We start from the raw sequence: 27,920 nt of genomic DNA on the forward strand, positions 1-27,920 counted from the left end.
AAGGGGGAGAGAAAGGGTAAGAGTTGAAAGAGGGAAAGGAGCTATAAGGGCTTCTGAGAACAGTAATGAACATTCAGTTTTGTAAGTATTTAAACATCAGGGGAATTCAAAGATTGAAGACCCTGCTCCTGCCCTTGCAAGTTGAGAATCAAGCTGGGAAGACAAAATTAACTCAGAGAGAACAGTTAGAGAACACTGAGTGACTAAGTGCCATTATGAGTGACAGACCCTGTGTCAGAGTTAGGGCTGGAAGGAATCTTCTGGACAGTCTCATCACAACTGCTCAATTTACAAAGGACCAGCAAAGGGAAATGACTGGTCTATGGAGAAGCATTGGACAGGAAATGGGTAATATGGGTTTAATCCTGGTTTCTAGTTTGTTGCTCTTCCCATCTGGGACAGCTGGGTGATGCGATGGATAGAGCATTAGGAAGACTTGTTTTCCTGAGTTCAAAATCAGTCCCAGCCACTTACTAACTGTGTGACCCTGGGCAAATCATCTAACCCTGTTTGCCTCACTTTGCCTCATCTGTAAAATGAGATGGAGAAAGATAATGGCAAACCATTCCAGTACTGTGCCAAACCCCAAATGGAGTAAAAAGAGTTGAATCAATTGAACAATAAGACAAAGCTTTCTCATTACAATATGCTTCTTGCATTTAGGGATCCTCAGTTCTCTCCCAGACTGGGTTTTGTGGAGCAATCAAGGAGGTAATTTAAAGAAAAAGAAGTGACATTAACACACATAAGTGGGCATTTTTTGTGGACCGACAAAAGAGTTACACTAATAGAACATCTATTTGATTCCTTTTGGTATGGTGGAATGGCAGACAAATTACTGAATTGAGAGTCAGGACAACTGAATCCTGCCTTAAAAATAGTTTTTTGATGTTGGCCAGGAAACTTAACCCTTTCAGATATTCAGTTTTCTCAACTGTAAAATGGGGATAATAATAACCACAGCACTGTCCTGAGAAAAGAGCAGACCTTAATATGCTATATAAAAATAAGTTATTTTTATTTTCTAACTGACCAGAAGTCTGTCAATACCCAATAATAAGTTGGGTGGAGCACTGAATCTTTCTTTAGGAATCCTACTATCCATACTCTAGTGATACTCACATGTTAGAGTCTTGCAGAGACTGGGTTGGGACAAATGACACAATGTAATCACTCTTCCCATACCCTCCAATAATTTAAAATATTGTGTGTGTGTCTGTGCAGTTGGTTGTGTGGGTTGTCAATGAGATAAAAAAGAAACAGGATACCAGAAGTAAGGAGAAAGGTAAATAATTTCCCATCTCTGGGCCTCAGTTTCCCATCTTTAAAATGAGGGTCATAATACTTTCACTACAGTCTCACAGGATTATTGTGAGGAAAGAACTTTGTGAACTTTAAAACTCTGGATATGTAAATTTCATAGATTAATATGTTCTCAGAGCTATAAGGATTCTTACAAATTACCTAGTCTAACTTTCCCCATTTTACAGATGAGGCAACATAGTAGCAGGGCTAGAAGTTGATGCCCATATATACACTTCACCATGTTATGAATTATATTAATATAGTTGTAGTGGCCCAATGACCCTACCCCATTTAGTATAGAAACCTTTATCAAGTAGGAATGGGTATCCGTTGAAAAGGCATGGACATCTCCAGGGAATGTATATCAAGTGAAAAGTTGTGGCTATTTTCAGTATTTTAACAAGGCTTGACAAGAAGTACCTTCTGACTGATTGAGAAGAGAGAGGGAATAAACATTTATACAACACCTACTATGTACCAGACACTATATTAAACATACCTTTTGAAGTAGGTGCCATTATCATTCTCATTTTACATTTGAGGTTAAGTGATTCACACAGTTAATGTGTATGAGGGGCTAGCAGTAGTGTCTACAGCAGAAGCCTAGGATTGACTGGATTCCATGAAGAAAAGTAGAATCAAATCTCCATAAGGAGATCAGCAAGAAAGTTATACAATAGCTAAGGGGAACATCTGGAAGACTAGCTAAAAGATTTTATGGACTGTGCTACTTCTTGGCTACATACGAATTTCAAGCATATGAGCATATCTACTTTTCCTTAGACTCTGTATGTACTTGTGGGAGAGTACCACAGACATTTTTTGTGATTTGGTACTCATTATAATAAATATGAAATATATAATACTCAATGGGACTGATTGGATGAAGTATTTCTCAGTACATGACCTGTGGGAGGCAGCCAGCATTGGTTGCGTCCTTTTAGTCTATCCAATGAGAAGGCTCAGGACTTTTGCTTTAAACCCTGGCAAGCTGGAAGGTGGTTAGGTTCCAGGTGCTCATGGTGGGAGTTGGGATGGTTCTCAGGTGTGTCTGGGCCTCTCCCTGCAGGGATTAAATAAATGCTTTCTCTTTGTACCTGATGATGTCTCTGATTAGTTAATTGGGACGGGGATCTTGCACCCAACCTGTCCCACACAATAATGATATACTATAATAAACATTCATTTCTAAAAACTGCTAACTGATATCAACTGATAATCATGAGAGAAAGACAACAGGGGTTCTTACCTTTTTTTTTTTCATCATGGACCTCTTGGACAATCTAGTGAAGCCTATTCCTTTTCCAGAATAGAGTTTCAAAGAATTGATCCTGCTTCAGATTCCTAACAGTTGTGTGAACAGTCTCTTCAACCTCTCCCAGCCTCAGTGTCTTCATCTGTAAACATATTTTATGTAATGATAGCATCTACCTCCAAGGGTTATTGTCAGGAAATGAGATAACATGTGAAGTATTTTGCAAACCTTAGAAGTCAATGTAAATACTAGCTACCATTACTAAATAAAGTACATAGGATTGCCAAGGAGATGATTTATATTGAAACAACTATAAATATTAAACAACAAAACCAAAAACATTCCAGGTTGAGAATTTCTGTGAGACAAAGACCCTGTTGATGATGCAACAGCCTCACAAGTGAATGGAAGTTGGGATAGCCAGTTCTAAAGTTTACAAGTGCTACAAAATAACAATAACAATGATGTATGTGAGAGGCAGACCCGCTAAGTGGAGAATCAGCAGCTCTCAGAGATGGTCCCCAGGGCCTGCATTCAGATTTTACCACAAAAACATACTGATTGCAGGTTGTGACCCCGGCCAAATTGTTTAACTTTTCAGGTGCCTGGGCCTGTCTGTAAGTCTACTTTCATATAAATTACAAAATATTGCCAGACCCGCATTAAGGAGAATTTCCTTCCTGGGAGTTCCCCATATCAGTGAGATCATAATTCTAGCCTAATATTAATATGACATCAATAACAACAACGAAAATCCCCGATAGATTCGAACTTGTTTTGCAACACTTCTATTGACCCTTTATCTCCTCACCTGAGGAGTTGGACTGGTTGACGCCTAAAGTTCCTTCCAAATCTAGATCTATAACCCCATGAAAAATCATCGCTGGGGAGAAAATAGGATGGGGCAGTTCCCCAAGAATTCCAGTATCTTTAGGACTCATCTCTTAGAAAACAGAAGTTGGTATTCGGAGGAAGCCTGCAGGGGTTGCGGAATAAGTGGAGGGGATAGGTGGTGGGGAAAGGTAGTGTGGGCGTGGCCTGGGTGGGGGAAGGGGGATTGGGGACTGGAAGGGGCCACCGAAGTCCCGGGAGTGGAAGTAGACACTTTATGAATTGAATAGGGATTCCGGGAATTCTGCGTAGGTTCGCGAATCCTTCCCGGGGGGAGCGAGCCTCCGCAGCCTGGGGATCTGCCATCCGAGCTCCGGGGCGTAGTGGAGCTGGGGAATTCCGGACGGGGGCGGTGGCTCTAAGCTCTGGCTGGGCGGGGCGGGGCGGGGCTGGTAGCCCCTGCAGCGGCGGCAGCAGCACGCCACCTATAAGAGGAGCGCGCGTAGCCGGCTCAGGACTTCTCCGGATCCGATCTATCCTAATCTTTGCTCACGCCAGCTTGGCTGGCAGACACCATGCCCCCACACGGCTTTTTCGCTCTCCTGCTCCTGGCCGCTAGCGCCGTAGCTGAATCGGTAGGTGATTGGAGATCCAAATGGTTCTGGGTGACCCTTAAAAAGGGGAGTTCGGTAGAAGTGGGGAGAGCTCGGAGCCTGCTTTGTGCCTGGGGTGCATGGCGGGGGGGCGGGGAGGCTTTGCCTCGGATTCCGCGTCTCCCTACCCTAAGGGATGGAGGAAGGCGGCCACTTCTACTAGAGTTAACTCTACTTTCTCCTGAACTTTACTCTGGAATGGCCATGAAGCAGAAGGGGCCCAGAGACGGGGTGTGGGGTTGGGCTTCTCTGCCCTCAATTCACCCTTCCTTAGGGTGACTGACCCAGAATGCCACCAAGCCCGCCTCCACCTCCACCTATATCGGGGTTCCTCCCTTCTCTCCCAAAGTTTTCTTTTTGCCAGAGATGTGACTAACTTGAGACCGACCCCTCCCCCCTCACCCCGTCATTCACTCCCTCCATTGGGCCCCAGCCTGCCTTCACCGGAGTGATTGGGGGTTAGGGAGGAGGGTGCTGCGAGGGGACAGAGTCCGCGTTCATAGGTAGAACTTTAGAGCTGAAATTTTAGATCTTAAAACTCATCTAGTCGCCTCATTTTACATTTAAGGAAACTGAGGCGCGGAGAGGCTAGTGAATGACAGAGTGGACAGAGTCTCTCGTCCGACATTAAACCCATAGATCTTTACAGTGGTTTTTGCGGGTTAGAGTTTGGAATTGGTGATAGGCTCCCTCCTTTTCTTTATTCTTTTGGATTTGGGTTCATCTCTTGTGGCATGCTATGATCCAGATAGAAACCGACTTCCAACTTTTCCCCTGCTTCCTCCCCACGTAAGTGAGGGGAAAGAGGAGGCAGCAAAATTCAGCCCTTTTTGATAGAAAAAAACCCAAGCTTCGAGCCAAGAAGACCTAGGTTTTCAAGTCTTTTCAGCTGAGTGGACCAATTAATTTGAACATTCGTTTATAGGTGTCTGCTGTAAGTAGAGATTTGTTCTTTCTGTGTGAGATACAAAGTTAATATTTAAGGGGTGACAATCTATCTAAGTACTTCCCCCTCACAGCCTCAATTTTCTCAAATGGAAATGGGGGATAATGTGTCCTATACACAAGTTATCTGTCTGAGGTGTTTCCAAGACTGAAGAAATTATGAATGCCAGAGTACTTTGGAATTTTAAAAGTTTACATAAAAATGTGGTGTATTATTGACTTCCCACCTGGCGGAGCCTGAGGTGCGAGTGTGGGAGGAAGAAATTGAACTGCCAGGAATTACTCTCATGAACTATAGTCAAAACTGAGAGAACTGACTATTGGGATGAGGAAGCAATGTTTTCTTTGCTTTTGAGTCTCCCCCCACCCCATCCCAAATATGAAACTTTGTTCTTTACTGTGTCTGTTGTCTGGAATAGAGCTTGTTACCATTTTCTTGCTAACCTTTAGTCCAGGCCAGAAAGCCCTAGCAGCTTAATCATTAAATATTGATTCAACTTAGAACTCTGAGGCCTCTTGAAGGCAGTTTGGGGACAACCTTTGGACCAATGGGCAATAATAACGTTCCATTCAACAAATACTTACCTGCCTACTCTGCAAGGAACTGTATTGAAGATAAGAGTTGAGAAAATGACATTTACGATCCTTGAAGGCAGATACTATGAGCTTGTGAGATTTTTTTATATTTATATATATATATATATAGAGATAGATAGATAGATAAAGATAAAACAAAGCAATGAGGTGCATTCAAGGATCTAGATCAGGGGATTCAAACAAGCTAACAAGTAAACAAGCAAACAAGTAAATAGATTAAAATGTCATTTGGAAATATTTAATAAAAACAATTAAAAATAAAAACATGGACAATATTATAAAACCAATTCACTTGAAGCCCTCATGGATCCTTATGTATTTCAATTCATTGATCAAGATTAGATTCTATAGGGAAGTTGAAGAAAAGGTGAGAATGATTTCTGCTTGGAATCGGGGAAATCTGTTTGGAGGAAGAAATCGTATCTCATCTGAGTCTTGAAAGGATTGAACAGTTTTGTGTTTTGAAAACGGCTCATGAGGCCCATTAGTCCACTTTCTCTGGAGTTATAAGGACCCTGAAAAGGGAAGCAATATGTAATAAAACAGGAGAAAGATAAACTAAGGGAAGCCAATGGAGTTCCCCAGAAGAGGCCTTTTAATCTCTTTGAGATGACTAGGTGGTAAATTTGAGAGAATCCTATACAGATAGGGAATTGGGAAGACCTGAATTCATATCTGGCCTTACATTTACTAATAGTGAATCTAAGCAAGTCACTTAGTCACTGACTGTTTTCTGTTTTCTCAATTGTAAAATAAGGCTAATATACCTACTCACTGGGCAGTTGGTGAGGCTCAAATGATATTATTGGCAAAATGTGTAGCACAATGCCTGTACTTTGTAGGAGCTATTTAGATTCTAGCTTTTATTAGTATTATTATTGAGTTGACATTTGAAGTACTTTGCAACCTTAAATGCTAGTTATTATCATTACTAGTAAAAAAGGGATGTGTGTATAAAAATCTTGGTAGACCCACTGTGTTCATTCTGTGTCTCATTTCTGCAGAAATTTTTTAGGTTTTTTTTTTTTTTTTTTGATGGGGGGAGGGAGATAAAATTCACGAATAAGTTACAGAAAACTGGGAATTAAAACTTTTGCAGTTCACGCTTCCAGCTCTTTAATCAAAAGAGACTAAACCTGGCCTAGAATAGCCCATGCTGCCTAGGGGAGGAGGTAAACCTTGTGGACAGAAAGTACCTCTTTGGATTTGTATCCCCACTCTGGAATGTAGTAGAAGTTTAATAAGTGCTGAATTGCAGATAGAGAAGGTGAAACTTCTATCAAGTACAGGCTATCTTTTGAGGAGAAAAATAAAGAGACATTGAGTCTACTAGGAAGTACACAGGACTTGAAACCAATCAGCAAGCATTTATAAAGAACCTACTGTGCTTCAGGCATAACACAAGAAGAGAGATGGGAAATGGGAGTGCTATGTGTGCCATACAGGACCATAGTTTTGAAGAATAAAGGGTGTAATGTATAAGTCTGGAAAGGTCATTTGGTGCCAGATTGTGAACTCTGAATAGTGAAGTGTAGATGTATTTGGTCCTGAAGGTAATGAGCTATTGGAATTTGCTATTGGTGAGCTGGTGGAATTGGAATTAGATCAGATCTGTAGGAATTTTACTTTGGAAGCTAATTGGAGAGGGGAGACATTTAAGGCAGGGAAACCAATTCAGGAAGTTAGTGTATAGCCCAGGTGAAAAACAATAGGGCCTGAGATAGGAGTAGAAGTTGTGGGTGAAGAGAAAGGGACCAAGAGAGCAGTGTAGTAAAAGGACAAAGAAGATTTGACATTTATTTGACTGGACACATAGGTTGTGAGTGAGAGTGAAGCTGAAGGCAAGGGTTAAGATCTTGGGAAACTGGTAGTGTCCATGATAGAAATCCAGTTCCAAAAGCAGGGCTGGTTTGTAGGGGAAAGATGATCATTTGTGTTTGCTGTGTTTGAATTTGGGGTGGGTCTGCTGAACAGTTTGAATTCCACTTCTGCGGTCTGCTGGCTCTGACCTTAGGCAAAACATTTCTCTGTCCTTTGCCTCAGTTTTCTGTAAAATGAGGGGATTGAATTGGAGGATTTCTGAGCTCTCCACTAATTCCAGATCTTGTGATTGGGTGAACAGGCTTATCTAGAGTCACACGATGAACTAGCAGAAGAGCTGGAAGTAGAAAGAAACCTGGTATCTTACTTAGACGATGCATTCAATACCATGCTTTCAAGGATAGGTAGATTTGAAGAGGAGGAGGAGACAGCACTAGCAAAGGCTTGAAAAGGCCCCTTTCATTGCCTATGCCCCATGTGACTTCCAGAACAAGTCACTTTCCTCTTGCCCTGTTTTTCTTCTGCTAAATGACTAACCTGAACTGGGCAAGAGATTCCTTCTAGAAATAAATTTTATGATCACTAGGGAATTAGCATAATTCAACACCTACTATGTGCAGAGAATACCTATGTATACCACCTTCTATTTATGAGGTTTGGTGCCAAATTTATCGTCCCGAGGACTTGAGTTCACAACCTGGCTCTGTTACCAACTTTTGAAATGGTAAAAATCACTTTGCATTTTTGGGCCTCAAATTTGTTTTTCTAGAGGTTATGTTCTTAGAGACCTCCAAATTTCCTTCCCGATCTAATTCTGATTCTACAATCTCATGTTTATAAGGTATACCTGTGTTGTAAACATTTGTTCTTATTGCCATTTTATAGCTGAGACTGAGACATTCAGAGAAGGGACTTGATTTAGACAGTCACATGATTATTAAATTGGTATAAGCTGAAACTGGAGTTGTTGTCTCTGGACTTGGGGTCTAGGACTTAATTTCACTACGTGGCAGTTTTGTTTCCCAAATACCCTTGAGTAGCTTTATAAATGAATAGCATTTTTTTTTTTTTTTTTTTTTTTTTTTTTTTGTTATCAGGTGCTGTGGATTTAGATGGACACAAATTCCTTCCCCTAATTCTAAACCACTTACAGTTGTGTCCCCTGTGCACACTCCCTAGGCTCTCTTGTTGGGCTAGAAGGCCCTAAAGAGAGATAGAGTGATATCTTTTAGCTTAGACTGGGGGGAGGAATTTTCCCCCTTTTAAGCAGCAATTCCTGGTAGCAGTGACTTAGTTCATTGGAGCACTTTGTTCTGGTTAGAATGGCTTCTGTGGTATTGAAGAAATAATGAGAGTAGGAGCAAGTCTGACCCTCAGTCCTCAGTGGAAGAGTTAGATGTTTGCTTGAGTTATAGGAATTGGGCAGCCGGGTGCAATGTGCCTGACTCCTGATATAGGTCATTGATCTCTGACCTCTGACCTATGGTTCTGGTTCCCTAGTTTTGTTGGCCCCTTGAGCCAAGAAAAAAGGCCAAAATTTTACTTAAAGAAGGAATTGCCTACTTTTTTGGGTCATCTACCTTTTGGGTCTGTAGTCTGAGTTTGGGGTAGAAAAAGTGGAGGAGGAAGGGTTAGATGACGAGAGAAGAAAGGTTATAAGGATAATTCAGGGTTGGTTTTTTGGTTTTGTTTAAGTTTTTCTAACACATTCATACCTATTCTTTTCTTCAGTCTTTTTTTTTTTTTTTCTCTTCAATCCTGGATGCCAGAGATTATATCGATTTTGCAGAGGAGGAAACTGAGGCCCCCCATTGCACAGCAAACTTGTAGCAGAGCTGAGATTTGGAGTTTAGGGCTTATTGATTCCTAATCTGGCAGTCTTGGCTCTGTTGATGGACCATGTCCAATGAGTTCAGTGAAATGATTTGACCAATAGCCCAGAGCTGGCATTAAAACTTGTCTCCTGACTATCCAGTGCTCACAAATCACAGAATGTTAGAGCTGTTCCCTTAGACTCTGGTCCAATATTCATTTTACTGATAAAGAAACTGAATCCCAGAGAAGAAAAGTGATTTGTTGTTTTGGGTCCCACAAATGTAACTTTTCTATTACATTTTAGCCTCTCATTTGAATTCTCCCCAAATTGCATTTTGAGAAAATACATCTTCACTTAAAGTAATTTGGGCAAATCACTTGATCTCTCTCGGCCTCAGTTTCTTTATTCATAAAAATGAGGGAATAGAACTAGGTAAGGCTTTTCTGGCTCTAATTCGATGTGCTTTTCATCCTGCCTCATGTGACAGGCTCCCAGGAGGGGGGCTGAGGAGAAGCAAGGCTCTTAGCTGTTTGTCCTTGCATAGCATGTTTGTGGGTCACCCCTCTGGGCCCAATGCCTGGGCCCATGCTCCAGTGTTGGTTACAATTTCAAACCTGTTCTTCCTGTCCGGTGGGGAGGGCACTCCCTGGGGCCTATTCCTTTGGTGCCCTACTCAGTTTTCCTGCCTCAACCAATTAAAGGCCTCCTTGTCTTCTCTTGGAGTGACTGGCTCAGACAAGCTGGCTGCATGGCCTGGGCCCTGATGACATTGGAGGGAGATGTAGAAGAAGTCATCTAATCCAACCCCTTCATTTTTCAGAATAGGAAACTGAGACCCTGGGGTCTCTGGTTGTCCAGATGAGTCTACTGGTTGGACATAGTATACTGGGAAAGACAGGAGTTGAACCTTTAGAATCTTAATTTAGTATTCTTTCTTTTAATCTTTCTGTGTCTTTTATAAAACAGGAGTAACAATCTCTAGTTATCTATTTTATTCTACAAGGTAGCCAAGGATCCCATCAAAGGAGGTTAAAGTCAGAAAAATAGTTCAACATATTCCAAAATATTCCTATCAGCATTTATTGTCAAAACAAAGTATAATAACTAATAACTGAGGAGAGACTGAAAAAAAATTATTGCCTGTGAATCTAATGGAATATTATAGAGCAATAAGAAATGACTAATATGCAAAATTCAAAGCCACATGGGAAGATTTCTGTGAACTGATAGTGAATAAGTAGAACCAAAAGAGCAATATACACAATGACTGTCACTGGAAATGAAAAGATCATTAGAAAGGAAGCCAGACTCTGAGTAATTGAAAAACCAATAAATGGTCCCTGGGGATAGATTAGGAAATCTTTTTCAGAGAAGCAAAGGACCACTAGAGCAGAATGTTATATCCACTATCCTATGAGGTCACTATCTGTATTTGAGTGGTTTTGCTGGTTTTTAAGAATTCATTTAAGAAGTGGGGAGAGGGGATATCTCCAGAAATGATTGAGGCAAAAACAAGGCAGTAACAAAATAACAATGGATAGGCTCTCATCTAGGTCTCTGTAGGGGATGTGGTGGAGCCACAGCAATTAGGAAGACAGCAGGTGATAGAGCTGGTCATTGTTTACCAAAACATTTGGGCTCTGAGAAGGCTTCTAACCTGGTCAGATAGGCTGCCTCTTGGATCCATAACTGTCTGGGCGAGAAAATAGAAACCAGTGGGGGAAGCCTTCGGGGAAAGTCCCTCTGTGAGAAGCCTGTTTGGGGTTACTGGAATCCAAATGCTTGCTACCTTTCTGCATTATTCAAAAAAGCTGATCTCTTTATAGCTGCACCTGAGAAGGTCGACTAGCTGGAAGGAAGGTGGAATCATAGAATAATGATTAAATTATTAGTGCTTTACTTTTAACTTGCTTAAACCTCTCTACAATCCTGTGGGATAGGAGCTGTTATCTGACTTTAGGCTAGAGACTAGTTAACTTTTAAGTGTCTGAGATTGTATTCAAAATTTTTAACTTCAAGTCTAGCATTGGATTTATTTTGCCTTCTGTCTGTTTCTATTGCTTTTGGCTTTTATTGCTTGTGCCTTCCATATGGAAGAGTAGCTCAATTCTGAGCCAGTATGAGATGTCCCAGCTGTTCTGACCAGGGAGGATGTTGATGTTTCTCACCTTTCTTGTCCCTACATTTGGACAACTCCCATCAATCAATTGGGTATTTATCATCAACTGTCTGTTACCTAGAGGACACTGTTGTTGGCCCTGGAGGGCTGAGAATGTAAATCATGATCCCACTTCTTTGAGAGCTCCTATTCTGGCTTCTGAGGACCAGACACATTTTAGAAACTATCAAAGGAGGAGAGAGTGTGGCAACATCTGAGTTCAAATCCTAATCCCTACTGCCTGTTGTGTTTTTTTGTTTGTTTGTTTGTTGAATTGATGTGATTGTTTAACCCCTGAGATCTCTAAGATCCCCACTTCCTCTAAATTTTTTTGAGATTTGTACTTCTTTAGTGAAATGAAAGATTACTGGACTGAGGGGTGGGGAATAGAAATCAGCTACAGGGTCACTGAGAACCTACTCGGTCTTAAAGGAAAACTGGGAATCAGCTAGATGTTATAATACTGTATGCTTTGGGGGATGGTGTTGGCTTTTAGCTTCATGGAGAGGTGGGGTGGGGTCCTGGAGAGGACCAGTTTTAAATCTAGTAGAGTTCCTTAGATTCTCTATACCTTTATTTCTTAGAGCTATGTATAAGTAGCTCTCTAGGATTGGAGAACTGTTTCACCTTGTCCCTCATGGTGTCACCTCATGGCTATTTTCCTGGAATGTGGCCCTCAAACCCAGCAGATAAACAGAATCTCAAGACCCCCTATCTATTATAACTTGGGGAGGGGGCAGCCTGATCCTAACAAGGTGGATGGATTGTCTGAAGATAGTTTTGTTTTTGGGAGTGGGTGGGAAGGAGAGCAGGGACTAGAACTTAGAGTGACCTCTACCTTATCTGGGGAAGGAAGGAAGCAGGCACTTATTAAGTGGCTACTATGTGCCTGGTGCTTTTCAACTGTTAGCTCTTTTGATTTTCACAACAGCTCTGTGGGTTAGATTGAAGTAGAAGAAATTGAGATTTGAACTCCATTTTTCCTGACAACAGACCTATTTTTTGTGCCACCTAACTGTGCCTTAAATGCTTGAAAGTTTAGGTTTAACTCTTAATCATAAGGTGGTTGGATTTAGATGATGATGATTATTATTTTTTGACATTTGGTATGATAGAGAAGTTGTGGCCTAGTGGTTAGAAAGCCTGGCTCTTCTTAATTAGCATGTGTCCTGGGTCAAGCCACCTCTTCTTTTTAAGTCTTTGTTTTTTGCTTTATAAAAGAAGAGGGTTTGGTCCATGTAAATGATTCCTAAAGTCCCTTCCAAGGTCTCTGCCAGCTCTGACTTGTTGATGTGCCCATGCATGAGCACATGAGCTTGCTGTAGGCTTGGGGGGCCACCAGGTAGAAGTAACAGGGCTCTGCTTTAGTGACTGAGCCAACCAGGCCCTGGCCTATGGGGAGGAGAAGTAAGCTGGTGCCTCTTAACTCAGCTGGATGTCAGACAAACCAGCGATTCAGGATTCAGTCCTCACTGCTCCCGCCTCCCTGGCAACAGAAGTTCCGTTCAGGGCTTTTCCGAGGACTCTGAATGCTAGACTGGGGGGGTGTCAAGGCCCCCCCACTTTGTGAATTTGAAAAGTCAGGCTCCCAGCTGGCAGCCTCACATCAGTGGAGGAGGGAGCTGGAAACCCATCTTGTCCCCATACTGCCAGACAACCCTCCATACCGGGGTAGGATGGGGAGAAGGCTTTGGAAATGACCATTTGGAGAAGAGGACCTTAGCTCTGGGTCCCTGACTCACAGTCAGTCTAACTAATCCTGAGTCATTCAGTCTTCCAAACTGTTCCAGGATTGGTGGGGCCCACACTGACAGGTCTTGGGGCCGGGGAAAGCTGTTTAGTCTTTTCCTTGGAAAGTCGGCTAAATATTGACTTACTTGCCGCCCTTTCTAAAGAAGGGAGTGGGGGACAGGATGAAGCCTGCCCCAGACCTCCCTTCAAACACAGCATCTGGCCTTTAGTCCTTCTGGAGAGTTAATATACTGTGGAAAAGAAACTAGCTGGGAGGCCCAGATACTGGATTCAATTCCAAATTATGAGGCTTACTGTGACTCTGAGCATATTGGTTAACTTGGGTCTCATTTTGCTACAAAATACTAGTTTTATAAGTGTTTAATGCTACTGTGTATCATTTTTTTTTTTTTTTGGTTCATTTATGTCTGACTCTTTTTGACCTCATGGACTATACTTTCCATGGAGTTTTCTTGGCAAAGTTACCAGGGCAGTTTGCCATTTCCTTCTCCAGTGGATTGAGATAAATAGAAGGTGCTCAGAGTCGATGTGTGAAGTTGGATTTGAACTCTGGTCTTCCTAACTCCAGGTGCAGTATTCTATCCACTAAGCCACATGGCTATCTTCAGGTTTACCTGAAAATGATTAATATTATAGAGGGCATAAATAAAACTTATTTAAACAACAACAAAAAAAAATGCTCCCTTAAGGCACAGCACCTGGCCTTTAGTTGTTCTGTAATATATAGTAGAAAAGAAACTGGGAGGCCCAGATACTGGGTACAATTCCAAATTATGAGGTTTACTGTGACCCTAAACATATCAATTAATTTGAGTCTCTTTTGCTGATGAGTTCCTTGGTTCACCTCATAAGTTGGGTCTGAAGGCAATGGAGTCTTCTCTCTTGGAGGAACTTTCTCCATATCTGATAGTTTAGGAAGCAGGGCCTCCATAATCCTTGTAGAAGAAGGAACTCTTTGGATTAGGAACAGGCCAGTATGAATTTCCTTGTATTTGTACCCAGAATCGCCCAGAATGGCAGAACTAGAATGGGCCCTCGAAAACTTGTCTAAACCTCTGGGTTTGGAGATGGGGAAACTGAAGGCCAAAAAAGGAAATGACATTCCAGATCACACAATTAACTTCAGTTCTAAGCCTGGGACTCCAACACATGGCTTCGTACTCGGATCCATTTTCCTTTTTATCCACTGGGACTTTTAGTTTTGTCCTTGTCAATTAATAATTAACTTCGGTTTTAAACCTGGGACTTTAATACATGGCTTCAGGCTCAGATCCATTTTCTTTTTACCCACTGGGACCTTTAATTTTGTCCTTGTAGTCCATTTCTAAATCTGCCCAGTGTTCAAGAAACCCTAAGCCTGGGCTGCAGATGTTGGGGGGGGGAGGCTTTATCTTTTTGAGGGGTCCTGGGGGTGGAGCCTTCAGAAGCAGCTGCTTTTCTACCCTCTGCCCTATCCCTCTGTTGTTGGGGAAAGGGGTGTGGTGGGGCTAGGATCCAGAAATCTCTATTTATTTACCTAAGAACTAAGCTGTTTGCTAATTATCAGATGAGTTTATATTTAAACTAGGCCTAGTTCCTAAGTGTCCCTTCCTGCTTGTTTGCTAGCCCAGAGTTGAAGGAACTTTGTGGGGAGGGAAAAAGAATGGATCTTTGTCTTAAGAGTTTCCATTAGATTTCATTGAATTAGAATCTAGAAATATGGAATCTATGGAGTACAGAGAAGCTCAGGCTATTTTATGTAATAGAGACTGCTGGAGTGAAAGTCGGGCTCTGGCAAGGGGTGTCATTTCCCCTCTGGATCTCAGTTTCATCATCTGTTGAATGGGCTCTTATGGGAAGTGCAGGATAACAGAGAAGTAGAAGTGATGTTCTTCTTCCAAATGTACATATTCCTCCTCGCTCCCTGTGTCTCCTTCAGGCAGCAACCTTAAGTGTGAGTGTGCCAGTCAGCCAGAGACCTTTGTTTAACTTCAGTGGTCTGGGATAGGGGAAGAAGGGCTGTCCCTGTATAGGGTTGGCAGCCCAGCTGTTCCCAGTTCCTTCTGCCCTGAAGCCAAAGGAGCTGGAAGTCAGGTGACCAGGGTAGTGGAAAGGGGTGAGGGGGCGGGGTGGCAAGAATGTGTGTGGAAAGAATGACCCAAGCTGAGAAACAGCTTGTGGCCAATTGCCGGGACCCCGTGTACTGGGACCTTATGAAAAATCTCCCATTCAGAGCCTGGGGGCTGGGGGTGGGGCTGGCTGGTGCCCCATCACCCAGGGAGATCAGGAGGCCTCTTCTGTCCCTAGTCTAGGGAAGCCTGACCTGCTTTGCCCAACTTCTCTGGGCAGACTGACCCTTTCCAGAGGAGGCTTCCCCCAAGGGTACATGGCCACCCTCCTGCCCACCCCCAGGGACTGAAGGGAGAGAGTCTGGGGAATCAGGCCTTCTGGATTGGTTACAGGGGTGATATAATTAAGGACGACAGGCCTGGAAAGAGGCTATTGACTGAGGTTGAGAGAACAGGAGATTTGTGTTCAGAGCCGGGAGAGCTCCTCAGGACACTTATCCGGCAGGGATTTCAGATCTGGTTCTCAGATTAAAAGCCCAAGCTCAATGCATCTCTGTCTGTGAGCCCCTGGAGGATGGGGGTGGGGTGCTGGGGCTCTTTCTCTTCTCTCCTCTCCTCTCCTTTGGCCCGCTTAGCTATGTCAAAAAGAGATCTGAGCACTTTCTAGCTGACCCAGCAGAACTGAGCCCTTCTTAAGCAAGGGGGTCCAAAGTGTAGAACTGGGACCCAAGTGAAGAGCCTTTCTGCCTGGGTTTCCTAGCCAGCAGCTGCCCTCGGCATGGGGCTGTCCCACGGGGTTCTTGTAAAAACTCCTGCCTAGAGCCTGGCAGCCTGGGCCTGGGCTCCCTCCAGAGTGATTGTGTTGAAAGTAACCTGACCTTGGAGCCGAGTGAGCTCCCTGCCTAGCCTGTCATCTGAGCCCCCATGGAGACCTGGTTTAACTCTTTGAGTGTCACTAACTGAATGTTTGACTCTGGACAAGTCATTTCCCTCTTAGGTGTCCTATAAAGTGAGGGAGATGTATCAGACGGTTGCTAAAGTCCCCTTCTGTTCACTGAGTCTGAGAAAAGTGCTTAGCCCTCTGGATCAACCATCCCTTGTGACCTTGGATATGATGATCCCAGGATTTAGAACTAGAAGTACACGTGTGGGCATGCGCATATGTGTAGGGGGAGGAAATATGAGTCTCATTCTTCCTTTCTCACCCTACCTCCTAGAAAAAAAAGGTAGGCTGGGCAAATTCCAGTGGTCACTGGGCTGATTTTCCAGGTCTCAAGCTCCTGCTAACGATTCAGTTTTCCAAACCGCCTCCCTCCTCAACACACAGATTTCCCTCTAATTTTGAACTATCTTGAATTTATCTGGTTCAGTTCTTTTCTACTTAGTTTTTCTTTGAAGAGCTGCAGAATTGTATTTAGGTGCCAAAAGACCCTTTGCCAAGTAGTAACCAGATTAATTTTGAGGTTTCCCCCAGATTATTCCAAGATCTACCAATCTCTCTGACTATTCCCTCACTACTCTAGCTTTTTGATATTTTTTTCTTCCTTTTAAACCTCAGCTCACAAGCTATCTCTTCCATGAAGCCTTCACTGATTTCTCTTCTGTATCTCTTCCCTAAATGGTTCATCTTTTGCCGTGTTTCTGCTTTTATCATGCCTTGTGCCTTGTTTTCTTCTATACACTTGTGCATGTACACACAGGCACTACAATTAAGACTGTAAATAGAGGGTGGAGACCATGTCTTGTTCCATCATGTCCAGCATGGTTCTCTACATATATTAGACATTTATATGCTGGAATTGATAATAGTTCAGTCTCTTTAAATCAGAAGGAGAAGGGAAAAGAAGGTTTTTGGAACATAGTAAAGTTTTCCTAAATAGATGAATAAGTGAATCTGAGATGTATGAGATAAAATGGAATGTGAAATCCAAAAGTAGGGAAAAAGTAGATTGTCACAGGGAACCTGAAGATTCTAGATGAACTAGAACTACAGTATTTTGGACAGAACAGTCCATCTCGGTGGGGAGTCTTGGGTCCTTATTTCCTGGGGAGTTTTTACCCAGAGGTGAAAAAAGAGGGCCGTACCTTTCTTTCTTGGATCTCTGCTTTCACCTAAGATGCTGATAATGACAGCAGTGATTCCCAGAATCCAGAGTGGGGGAATGAACGCTTAGCAGCACCTGCTCTATTAACCAAAAAACATTCTGCCCCTCAGAAGGAATGGAGGAAGCAAAAAAATCTCCAGCTTCTAGTCCCTTTCTCCCATCCCAGGGGCCAAGTCTCAGAAATTTTCCTTGAATGTGCCCTTCTCTTTCTCCTCATCTCACAAACAGTTAACTAGGCCTTGTCTAGAGCCCTCTGGAGAAGGGGCCAAGTTTCCGTTTAAACAGTACTTTAAACAACCTAGACATTCACTGTGTTTGTTCTGTGGGCAAAGGGAGGAGAGTTGGAGTGGAGAGCCTGATGGATGATAGAGAGATATGGAGGCCTTCCCATGGGGGTTCCTTCTAGGAGATCTGTGCTCTTGCCCTCCCGTCCTATTTTTTCTTAGGATCTGAGGATCCTGGGCAGCCTAGACCTGTTGTCTGTAGCTAGAATAATTGGCATCTGACGCCTAGTGGAAGGTTGAGGCAAAGGTGAGAGAACTTCTGAGTCCTCATGATTGACTGAAATTAATGTTAGATCTTTACCTCAACCCTCAGGGTCTTCTCCCCATATTTAAGTAAGCCTGGTACTGATCCATAGGGGTCCTTAAGGGATCATCTTCTTTTCCCTTTCTTCTCCATCCTGTCATAATTTAGGATAGGTTAGTTTAGAACAGTGACTGCTTAGAATAAAATGACCATAGCTCTCTCCCTCATATAAAACAAGGGGGTTGGACAGCCTCTGAATGGGCCTTTTATTGGCATTCCTAGTTTCTAGATAAGAGACAGCATGATCCGATGGAAGGAACCCCTCTGGCTCTGGAGTTGAAGACTTGAATTCAAATTATGCCTCCCATAGTTATTATCTGTGTGATTGCGGAAAATACCTGGAACTTCCATTTCCTAACCAGTACCAAAAAAAAAAAAAAAAAAAGGTTAGACTAATTGATCCGAGCACCCTCCAGGCTTTTTATAGCATTGAGTTTAGGAACTTGAAGAGGCTTAGGATAATACTAGTTCCGTTTCTTCCTTACAAATTTAAGAGACAATAGTATTAATATTCCCCCCGCCCCCTTTTTGTTTTTAAGAATCAGGTGATCTACCTAATGTAGCTGTAATAAATGTTCAAGCTAAGTTTCAATCTTGGGTTTCCTGACTTCTAGTGCAGTCTACCAGACTCAGCAATGTTTTGTTCTTGCAGCCTAATAAAGCCCAAGAGATGTCCCTTTTGAGGAGGATACCTTGCTTGGGTGGCAAGAATAGGAAGGCAGAGAAACTGCAGACTGGCTGGGAAAACTTATGGAGATGAGGATACACACACACACACACACACACACACACACACACACACACACACACTGCTTTATGGGATACAGACCTTTTCCCCCCTTCCTCCCCTGCTCATAAGGGTGCGGTCCCTGGTCTCTAATTGGGCTGGGCTCTGGGAACTGCTGGTATATGCCTCTTCAAACGTAGCCTGCTGGGTATCCTGGGTTCTGAAACAGGGCCACCCTCTGCTGGGTGGGCCCTCTGTAAAAAGGGGCCACTAGGAGAGAGTTGAAGGCCAGCAAGGAGTCTCCAAGGGCTGGAGGCTGGAGACACCATCCTGGCCCCGGCTTAGACCTATCCCTGATGCTGGTAGTACCCAGAGCTGATACACCACCTTCTGAGGGTCCCATAATTGCCTAGCATTCTAGGCAGTACTGTGCTGTCCAGGGGAAAAAAAACACAGACACATTCAAGTTTAATCTGTATTATTAACACTTTCTTAGTGTCAAGTGTGTGTAAATGCTCATACTGACATGTTGCCAATTGGTAGCTTGCTGTAGCCCATCACTGGTTCCATGCCAATCTCTGGCCTCATATAACTTCTAACTTTACTCCTGGGCCTCCATTTTCTTTGTTAAAGAAAGAAATTGGGTGATAACATTTATATAGACCCTGCCAGCTCCCATGTTCAAAGTTGGGGGGGGCTCAATTAAAAAAAAAAACAACACATGCTTTGAGTACCTTGTGTACTCATTCTGTACAAATCTCCTTACCCTCAAAGAGTTTATGGTCTTCTGGGAGAGTTTAAATATGGCCACAGATAAATAGAATGTGAGGTTGAGGGTGCTGAAAACCAGGGAAAGATCATTTCTGAGATAGTAGGATCAGAGAAAGCTGAGAGATTTCTGCCTGTAGATAGGAGGGAACCCTATATTCCAGGTATGGGGAAATAGCCCTTTGAGCATTCTCTTTTAAATTCTGGGATTTTAAGATCGGTAGCTGATTGATCCTGACTCAGATGGGAGAGTGTGGTTGCTTCCTTTCTCCCCACCTTTCCACCTTACTTCCTCTCTTCTCCCTCTCCTTCCCAGTCCCCTTCCCCTCCCCTCCCTTTCCCCAGCTAAGCTTGACCAGGCCTTCTCAGAAGCTATCAGAGGGCCCGAGCAGGCCAGGCTTGCTCCGTAGGAAGGATGGCTGAGCCTTGGGACTCAGAGCCTTGGGTCTGGGTGGTGCTAGGAGCCCGGCTGACTCAGAGGTGGTATGTGTATGAGCACACGAGTGTGGCCCACTCACCCAGTCTGGATTCTCTGGATCTAGCTGTGTCATACCCATGTGTTTAGATAGCCCTTTGTCATTTTCAAATTACTTTCACACTCATTTTCTTGGTAACTGCTGGACAGGTTTTAAAAAAACAGACAGATAAAATAGAGGCAGAAAAGAGGTGGTCGGTTGAATCACATAGTGAGTTCTGCTCTCTCCTCCCCACTTCACTCCCCCACTTCAGGAATTTAGCAGGAGTCCTCAACTGGGGTCAGGTTAAAGAGTAATTTGTACTCTTTCAATTGGGGAAGGAAATTCCATTTTTTGAACTATCATTGACTTTCCTTACTTGTTGATTCATTTTTTTCTCTCTCTCTCTCTCTCACTCACACACACACTCACTCACACACTCACTCACTCACTCACACACTCACTCACTCACTCACACACACACTCACTCACACACACACATACACAATCTGCTGGGAAGCCCCAACTCTGAATTGTAGAACTTTAGAGCAAGGAGGAACCAGAGAGGCAATTTCTTCCTACCCTGTGATTTATCTAAAAAGGAAGCAAGTGCTGTCCCAGAAAGGCCAAGTGTCAGTGGATCAGAGTTTAGAGATAGGAGTACAATCCAGGCCCCCACATTCCTGGGCCAGGACTGTTCCGAGCAGCTCCCCCTGACAGGAAGAGGGGAATAGAAGGGGTTAAGGCTCTTGCTGTGAGATGACTTCACGGTTTGGGAATCAGGAGCTATTGCCGATGGAATTCCTAGCCCCCGCGTACAGCCTGTGGGTTTGGCTGTATTGGCAGGCACCAAGGGCTTCTCTATCACAGAACATGTGGGTTCCTGTGTCCTGGTAGACAGGAAGTGGGGGTCTTCTCTCTCTGTAGCCACCTACGAGAACAGATTCTCTGAGATCTAGAGCCTGGGGCAGCTGGAAATATAGCTGGAACTCCTCTTCTCCCTCCCACTCCCCCTTCCTCCTGTGGTAAGCACCTGACCAACCTCTTCTTCCTGGCAGAAGATGACTTTGGTCAGGCCTTTGCCTGAGGGATACACATTTCCTCATAGCTTTTCTGGAAAAAAATCCAAGTCTCAAGGCCTCACATTCTTAAGAGAGAAGCTTAGGTTTAAAAAAAAAAAAAAAAAAAGTCAGGATTCCATGGCTGGTAAGCAACAGGCTGAGGAGATCCCTCTGTGTCTGTCTCTCCTGCCATCCCATTTGGAGGATATTTATTTTTTCAGAGTAGAAAGCTGAGGATCTGAGAATCTATCAGTTCACAAGTACTTGTTAATTGCTTACAATATGTCAAGTGCCATACTAAGCATAAGGAATATGATTTCTACTCTCAAGAAACTCTCATCTGAATAGAGGACGCATCATACCTGGGTCATGTAACATCGGCCAGAAAATTGGCAGCCAGGGTAGGATGTCTGCATCCCAGGGTCCACCGTGTCCCACCTTTGCTTTTCAACTCTTAGAGAAGTTCTCTTCCCTTCCCTTCCTCTCTCCCCTCTCCCCCACCCCCCCTTAGTTGTGATGGCTCCCAATGTCTAGAAGAGATATGACCAGAATGAGTCCTGCCATCCTGATCTTCCACCTTCTTGCATTTTGACTGACTGCTTTCCCAAGGTTAAGGGTTGTGTCTTCTGCCTTTCCTACGGCAGATTCAGAATGGTTTGAACTTGGCCCTGATCTTCCCTTTCTGAACCCCTGTCCAGGTTATGTTCCTTAAGCCCCCTTTGCCTGCCCAGCCTGTGTCCTATGCTGTAGGGGATTGATTCCTTGTCCCATCAGTCAGCTTACTGATTGGACCGAGGACACTGTTGACTGACAAGCCTTCACTTCTTCTTGGCTAGATCCGTGAGACTGAAGTGATGGACCCCCGAGACCTCTATGATGCCCACTACTTCTCTGGGGCCCTGCCGGATGATGAGGATGTGGGAGGGGCCCTTCTGGAAAAAGAACCAGATGACTTTGAGCTGTCAGGCTCAGGAGATACAGGTAAGACTAATTCTTAGGAAAGAAGAGAGGAACAGGTGGTCCCGAGGGTCCTAAAGGGAATCTGGGCAGGAGAGTTCTAAGATAGGCCCCACAATGAGAGGGAGGGAAGGGTAATTCTGGGAAGCAGTTGGCCATATTCTGAGCCCACAAGTTCATAGGCAAATCTGGCCTTGAGGGTTGTGGGGTGTGGACTTCCCTATTTGACTGTTATCAGAGCACTCCTCAAAGATACTGGGAGGAACCCTCCCTTCCCCCTTTTTTCTCCCCCACCTCATCCCGGATTAACATTTCTCCTTCTGCTGCTGGTCTTTGGCTAGAGGGTCCTCTCTAGTATGAACTCCACTGCCTTCATATGAATGTTAACAAAGGCAACCTCCTCATTCTGAATCCCTTTGTTAGGTTTTATCTGCTGTTGGCTCCTGAAGAAAGTTTATTTTAACCTGGAAATACCTGGACCAAAAGTCAGGAAACTTAGACCCTTAGCTCTTCATTGACTTTGTGGCCTTCAGCTAGTATCTTCCCTTCTGCAGGACTCAGCTTCTCCCTTTTTCCTGAGAAATGAGGGGGTTGAACTCTGGTTCTTTCCACCTCTGACAGACCATGAAATTGCCAATGAGACTTTTGCTCATCAGAGCTTTGGCCTCAACCTGTCCTAAGAGGCCCCTCCCTTTAGCTTGGGGCACCCTGGGGTGGGGAGGAAAGGAGAAGTACCAGCCCTGAAACCAGTAGGGCATGTGCAGACAGAGTTGCCGAGGGGGTGAAGAACTGGATAAAGAACTGGCAGAGGAGGACGAGAGCAAGCTTGGGCTTTGGGGTGAGGTAGGGTAGACTGGGCAAGTGACAGGCATGGTGGCTGATCTTCAGGGAACTGGAACAAGGCCCTGGGTCCACCCAAGAGAGGGTGGAGGAAGGGAGGACTTCAGATATCAATCTCCCAATTTCTTATTTATATTCCGCCCTTCCTCTAGAGCCTTGAAGCTTAAAATGTGTTTAATGTATTTTCATCATATCTATGCTAGCAAGTATAAGCCCCCTTTTATGGAAGGGGAAGAGACTAAATGGCCTCATGGGTTCCTCCCAGTTGTAGAGTCAAGTCTGTTAGACTAAAATAATCCAATCTAAACTCTAAACTTGGAAGAATCCAAGATCTAGAAATTGAAAAGTGATTTGTTTGTAATCATACAGCACATGAAATGGGTGGAAAAACTGGAACATAGTTCAGTCTTCCCTATTTCCAGGGTCCCACAGAAGGGCCCATTTTGGGGCCTTCAGTTATCTATATGATCTTACCACATGCTGTCTTCTGATTCTTTGGGGAGGCCAGACAAACGGACAAGATTGTTCTGGTATGGGATGCCCAGGTCCTAGCTATGTAAGCCTCTCTCTGGGTGGGAACTGACTGCTACTGGGCTAATTTAGCATCATCTAAACCTAGGTTGGACAGCTAGATGGCATAGTAGATAGAGTGCCAAGCCTAGAATCGGGAAAACTCATCTTTATCAGTTCAAATCTGGTCTCAGATGCTTCCTAGCTGTATAACTCTTGGCAAGCCACTTCACCTTGTTTTCCTCAGTTTCCTCACCTGTCAAATAAATTAGGGAAAGAAATGGCAACCCATCTTTGCAAGAAAATCCCAATTGGGGTCATAAAGAGTTGGACATGACTAAAAACAACAAAATAGACTGAGCTCTCCCTCCCTATCCTTGTCTTATCATTCCTTTGTCCTTACAGATGATACAGAGATAACCGAGACATTCTTTAATACAGTTCAGCCCTCGGTGAGTAGCACTAATCTTGATTCTTTCCTCCTCCTCTCTTGGCCTGAAGGTGAAACCTCAAATGTTGGTTGGAGGACAGGGAGTAGCAGAGGCCTCTCATGGAGCCCACAAATGTGTCTATATATGAATATATATGTACATATCTAAAGGCGATTCTTTAGTTCCTGGGCAGGGATATTTGATTTGATTCTAAAGAGTCATGAGCCCAGGTCAGTTCTGCATTTATTAAATACTTACTGGGTGCAGAGGAGTTCCATGTTTAAAAAAACAAGGTTTGAATAAAATATAAGTTCTGATGTCATGGAGCTGCAGGAAGGGGGTTACTAGCAAACAGATGATTCAAATTCAACATTGAATTCTGATCAATTAGAAGTATAAACAAAGCCAGGGAAGAATTGGAAAAACCTTCTTGTTAAGGGAGGGCTTTAGTTTAGCTTTGAAAAAATAGGAACCCAAGGTGGGGTGGGGAAGCTCTGGACATAGGAAGCAAAATCCTGGAGGTGAGAGAACAAATAAGTATGTTCAAGAGATAGTTGATTCAATTCTGCAGGAGAAGAGAGTGCTTTGAGCTGGGTGGGTTGGGTGGAGGGGAATAAGAGGGGAACAACTGAAAAAGCAAAGTGGGCCTTAATTAGCTGTCGTTAATAGTGAGAAGATCTGTCCTGGACAGCTGGAACTGTCATGTCCCCAGCTCCTCTGGTGAGGGGGGGTGTGTGTGTGGGGGTGTGTGTGTACTTTTCACTGAGCTGGGCTTTCTTTCTGAAACCTGTTGGATACTTTGTCCCGTTCTAGGTGTCCCTGGATAACCATATCCCTGTGGAAGTGGAGCCTTCAAACCAGCATCCTGAGGACTCTGAAGAGCTGGAAGGGAACGAGATCATGTCCAAGAAGAGATTTCCCTTTGAGGAAGAAACTTTAAGTAACAAAGTGTCGATGTCTAGCACTGCCCAGGGCAGCATCTTTGAGAAGACAGAAGTCTTGGCAGGTAATTTGGATTAAGTTCTTGAGGGTGAAGGGGTGTGTGTGTGTGTTGTGGGGGGGGGGGGGTGCCCATGGAGGCACAGACTGTAACTGAAGGAAATCCAATTACTGTAACCTTGTAAAGTTTTGTGACTTAATTTTTTTTTAATGTGGTTACATTTTATATTGATCTAAACAATTTCTAGCCAACAGACGGACCTCACTTTCCCCAAAGAAACCATTTCTCTCAAACACAATAATCAACATCATTTAACAGCATGATCTGAATTGATAGTAATTTTTCTTTAAGATTTTCAGTGTTTTCTTAAATTTTCCTTCAAGAAGCTAGTGAAAGTATTACTTCCATACTCTAGATAAGTAGTTCATTTAAGATTCAAAGAAGGCAAGTAACTGCCTCTTGTTTATCCAGGTAGGAAATTGGACAACACCTGGGGAAATAGTTACTTTCATCTTCATTTTATGGATGAGGAAACTGAGACAGGGTTAGGGGTTATAGAGCTAATAAATGTCTAAGGCTGGACTTGAACTAGATCTTCTTGATTCCCAGACCAGGGGCTCCATCCCCACTGTACCGAAGAGCTGCTTGTCTAAAAGAGGTTATGCTGATTTGGGCCAGGTCACCTTTCCACTCCGGCTGTTACCCATAAAAGGAGTGGGTTGGACCATAATGACCTTGAAGGTCCTGTCTGGATCTGATAACTCTGTTTTCTGTCCCTCCAAGCTCTAACAACTTTCTATTCTTTGTCCTCTGCAGCTCTGATTGCTGGTGGTGCTGTAGGGCTCCTGTTTGCCATCTTCCTGGTCCTGTTGCTGATCTACCGAATGAAAAAGAAGGATGAAGGCAGCTATGATCTGGGCAAGAAGCCCATCTACAAGAAAGCCCCGACCCAGGAGTTCTACGCATGAGGCCCCTCCACTGGGCAGCAGAGCATAGACTTAGGGATGGGGAGGGGAGGGTTGCCACCTCTCGGTGGGAGGGGGAGGCACTGACCAGCCATCGTGTCTCTACTTTTTTTCTGCTTATTTCCCCCTCTTCCCACAAAGTGGGTGCTTTTACATTGGGGGTGGGGGGTGGGGTAGGCTATATAAGAGAAAATTCTCCTCTTCCTCATCCCCTTCTATTCATTTACTAGTTCCTCACAGCCCATGAGCCTCAGTTGTTCCATATGAAAAATGGCAGTAATTCTCCAGTCTAAAAGTCAGAGATGGATAAAGAAATCTCTTGAAATCCCTTCTTGCTCTGATCTTAGAATTTTATGATACCTGGTCTAATATTGAGCATTTTAGAGTCTAATTTGAAAGAGGCATTTGGAAGAAGGAGAGGGGAATTAGATAGACCCCCAAACATTTCTTGGGGCAATGTAGGTAAGGCCCTACAGATCTCTCATTTCTGTCCAGGGCAAGCTATACTTTACATAGGGGTGGCCAGAGCCACCCTGCATCTTCACAGCATCACAATTGGTGGAAGAGAGGCAGATGGAACTATTAACACATAGACTTATGACCACCCTATAGCAATGTACTACCCTAGGGTGGCGTCAGGGAGAAAAGATAGTGGGAAACAGCAGCTCTTCTGTAAAAGCCAGAGAAAAGCAATCTGGAACAAGTTGTGCTGGTCTGTTGAGGGCTCCTTTTATAACTTCTTTTGAGGGATAGAATGAGTAGATAAAGAGAACAAACAAACCACAGGTGAATGCTTATATAGATTGTGATTTGTAGAGTTTCCTCTTAAGAAGAAAAAAGTTAACTTAAAAAAAAAAACTTTCCAATTTTTGAAGAGTTCATTCCTGGGAGAGAATGCTTCTGCCCTGGTGCATGGTATGAAATACCAGCTTGGGTGGGCCTTCCCTCCAGCATCTTCCTGACACCTGCTGTGGCCTGTCTATTTATGTGTCTTTTTTTTTTTTTTGTTTCATTTTGTTTTTATTTTAAATGAGGGGAGAGCCTGAGGTGTGATTTTTATGAATTTTTTTTTTTTTTATTATTTATGGACACTCCTTACCTCTCTGATCCCTTTTTTGATACTTTAGACACTGTCCTTGAGCTCAACCCCTTCCAAGGTTATCCTCCCACATCCAGAAAATAGGTTCTTGCCGATTCCAAAATATGTTGGTCTTGTAGGCAATGGTGGGCCTTTGTTTATCTTAGTATGTAATATATTGTTCTTTTTCCTTGGTTTTAGATAGAAAGATATATTTTTCGAGTAAAATGATTTAAAGAATATAAAATAGGCTGGGTGGGAGAATGGGAGTTGGTGAGTGGTTGACCAGCTCTCAGTTCTTTTCTGGCCTCTTCCTCTGGTGCCTTCTCCCAGTTTGGATGGCAGCAGTAGCCATGGTTTTGAGAGTTGGTTGACCCTAGTCCAAGATCCTGGAGTGAAAATACCTTCATGGGACTATTGATGGAGGCACAGTCCTGAACTGTCTCTTTATATGAGTGGAAAAATCCCAGAATTCCCTGGTGAAGAGAGAAGGGCCTTCTGGGAGCTCTTTCCCACCACCACCCTGCTGGCTGGGGTGGGCATCTCTTCCCTACCTGCTCTTGTTCTCTTGGGGCAGCTGCTCCCTGTTCTGACTTGATTTCCCTGCCCCAGGAGTCCAGCTGGCTGGATCTCTGTCCCCTTCCTCCCTTGATATCCCCATCCAACTCCCTGTTGTTGCTCACTGCTTTGACTGAGTAGTGGGAGTGGGCACCTCCCGTCTTTTTTGTAGTTGCCTTTCACTGTGTCTGTTACTGATATTTTGGATAAAAATAAAAAAGCTTTCTCAAACCTTCTGCTTCTATTTCATTGTATTATGGTGGGAGGATAGATAAAAATGATCTCGGTGATCCTGGTGCAGGCTCTACTTTCCCATCTCCATAGTAAGGAAGGGAGAATCCCTTAACATGATCACTAGGAATGGCTGACAGCCCTTTGCCATAAAGGGCATATGTCAGTCCTTCTGTTATCTCCCAGAGGTTTAGCAAACTTGCCAATAGTTGGAAAGCTGGCAAATGATGGAGCCAGAATGTGTGAGAAACATTGCCAAAACAAATGGCACAGCCGCCTACTCCATGGCAGCGCCATCAACATTTCCCTTTTTGATATGGGTGTTCTAACTTAGAAGTTGTTTCTCTGAAAACGGTTCTACTGCCTGGAGCATTTTGAATGCCTTTCTGTGGAAGCTTATCACTCTTTAGGAGCTTAAGGTCTAGTAGGAAGCACACCCAAAGCAGTGGAAAGAATACTATACTTGGAAAAAACTTCTTTCCAGGTACCAATAATGAGCAGGGGAGTGTCAGGGTGGCTCCAATC

The 27,920-nt window shown here is 43.7% G+C and overlaps 1 protein-coding gene across 1 annotated transcript; it reads left to right on the plus strand.

Moving 5' to 3' along the window:
- Positions 1 to 3,874: 3,874 nt before the first annotated feature.
- SDC4 (syndecan 4) lies at positions 3,875 to 27,395 on the plus strand. The gene is made up of 5 exons (XM_051976481.1): positions 3,875 to 4,026; positions 21,722 to 21,866; positions 23,598 to 23,644; positions 24,437 to 24,629; positions 25,380 to 27,395. Exons 1-5 carry the CDS (start codon positions 3,967 to 3,969, stop codon positions 25,529 to 25,531), a joined length of 597 nt encoding a protein of 198 aa, XP_051832441.1. The 5' UTR covers positions 3,875 to 3,966; the 3' UTR covers positions 25,532 to 27,395.
- Positions 27,396 to 27,920: the final 525 nt, after the last annotated feature.

Source organism: Antechinus flavipes, chromosome 2 (assembly GCF_016432865.1).
Source record: "Antechinus flavipes isolate AdamAnt ecotype Samford, QLD, Australia chromosome 2, AdamAnt_v2, whole genome shotgun sequence".
Classification (NCBI taxonomy): Eukaryota; Metazoa; Chordata; class Mammalia; order Dasyuromorphia; family Dasyuridae; genus Antechinus; species Antechinus flavipes.

What these genes read in the sequence shown, in the direction of transcription:
- SDC4 (XM_051976481.1), top strand. Translation starts at nt 3,967, where the DNA reads ATGCCCCCACACGGCTTTTTCGCTCTCCTGCTCCTGGCCGCTAGCGCC. An exon ending in CTAGCGCCGTAGCTGAATCG is followed by an intron (nt 4,027 to 21,721) that starts GTAGGTGATTGG and finishes CTTCTTGGCTAG; the next exon opens with ATCCGTGAGACTGAAGTGAT. An exon ending in TTAATACAGTTCAGCCCTCG is followed by an intron (nt 23,645 to 24,436) that starts GTGAGTAGCACT and finishes GTCCCGTTCTAG; the next exon opens with GTGTCCCTGGATAACCATAT.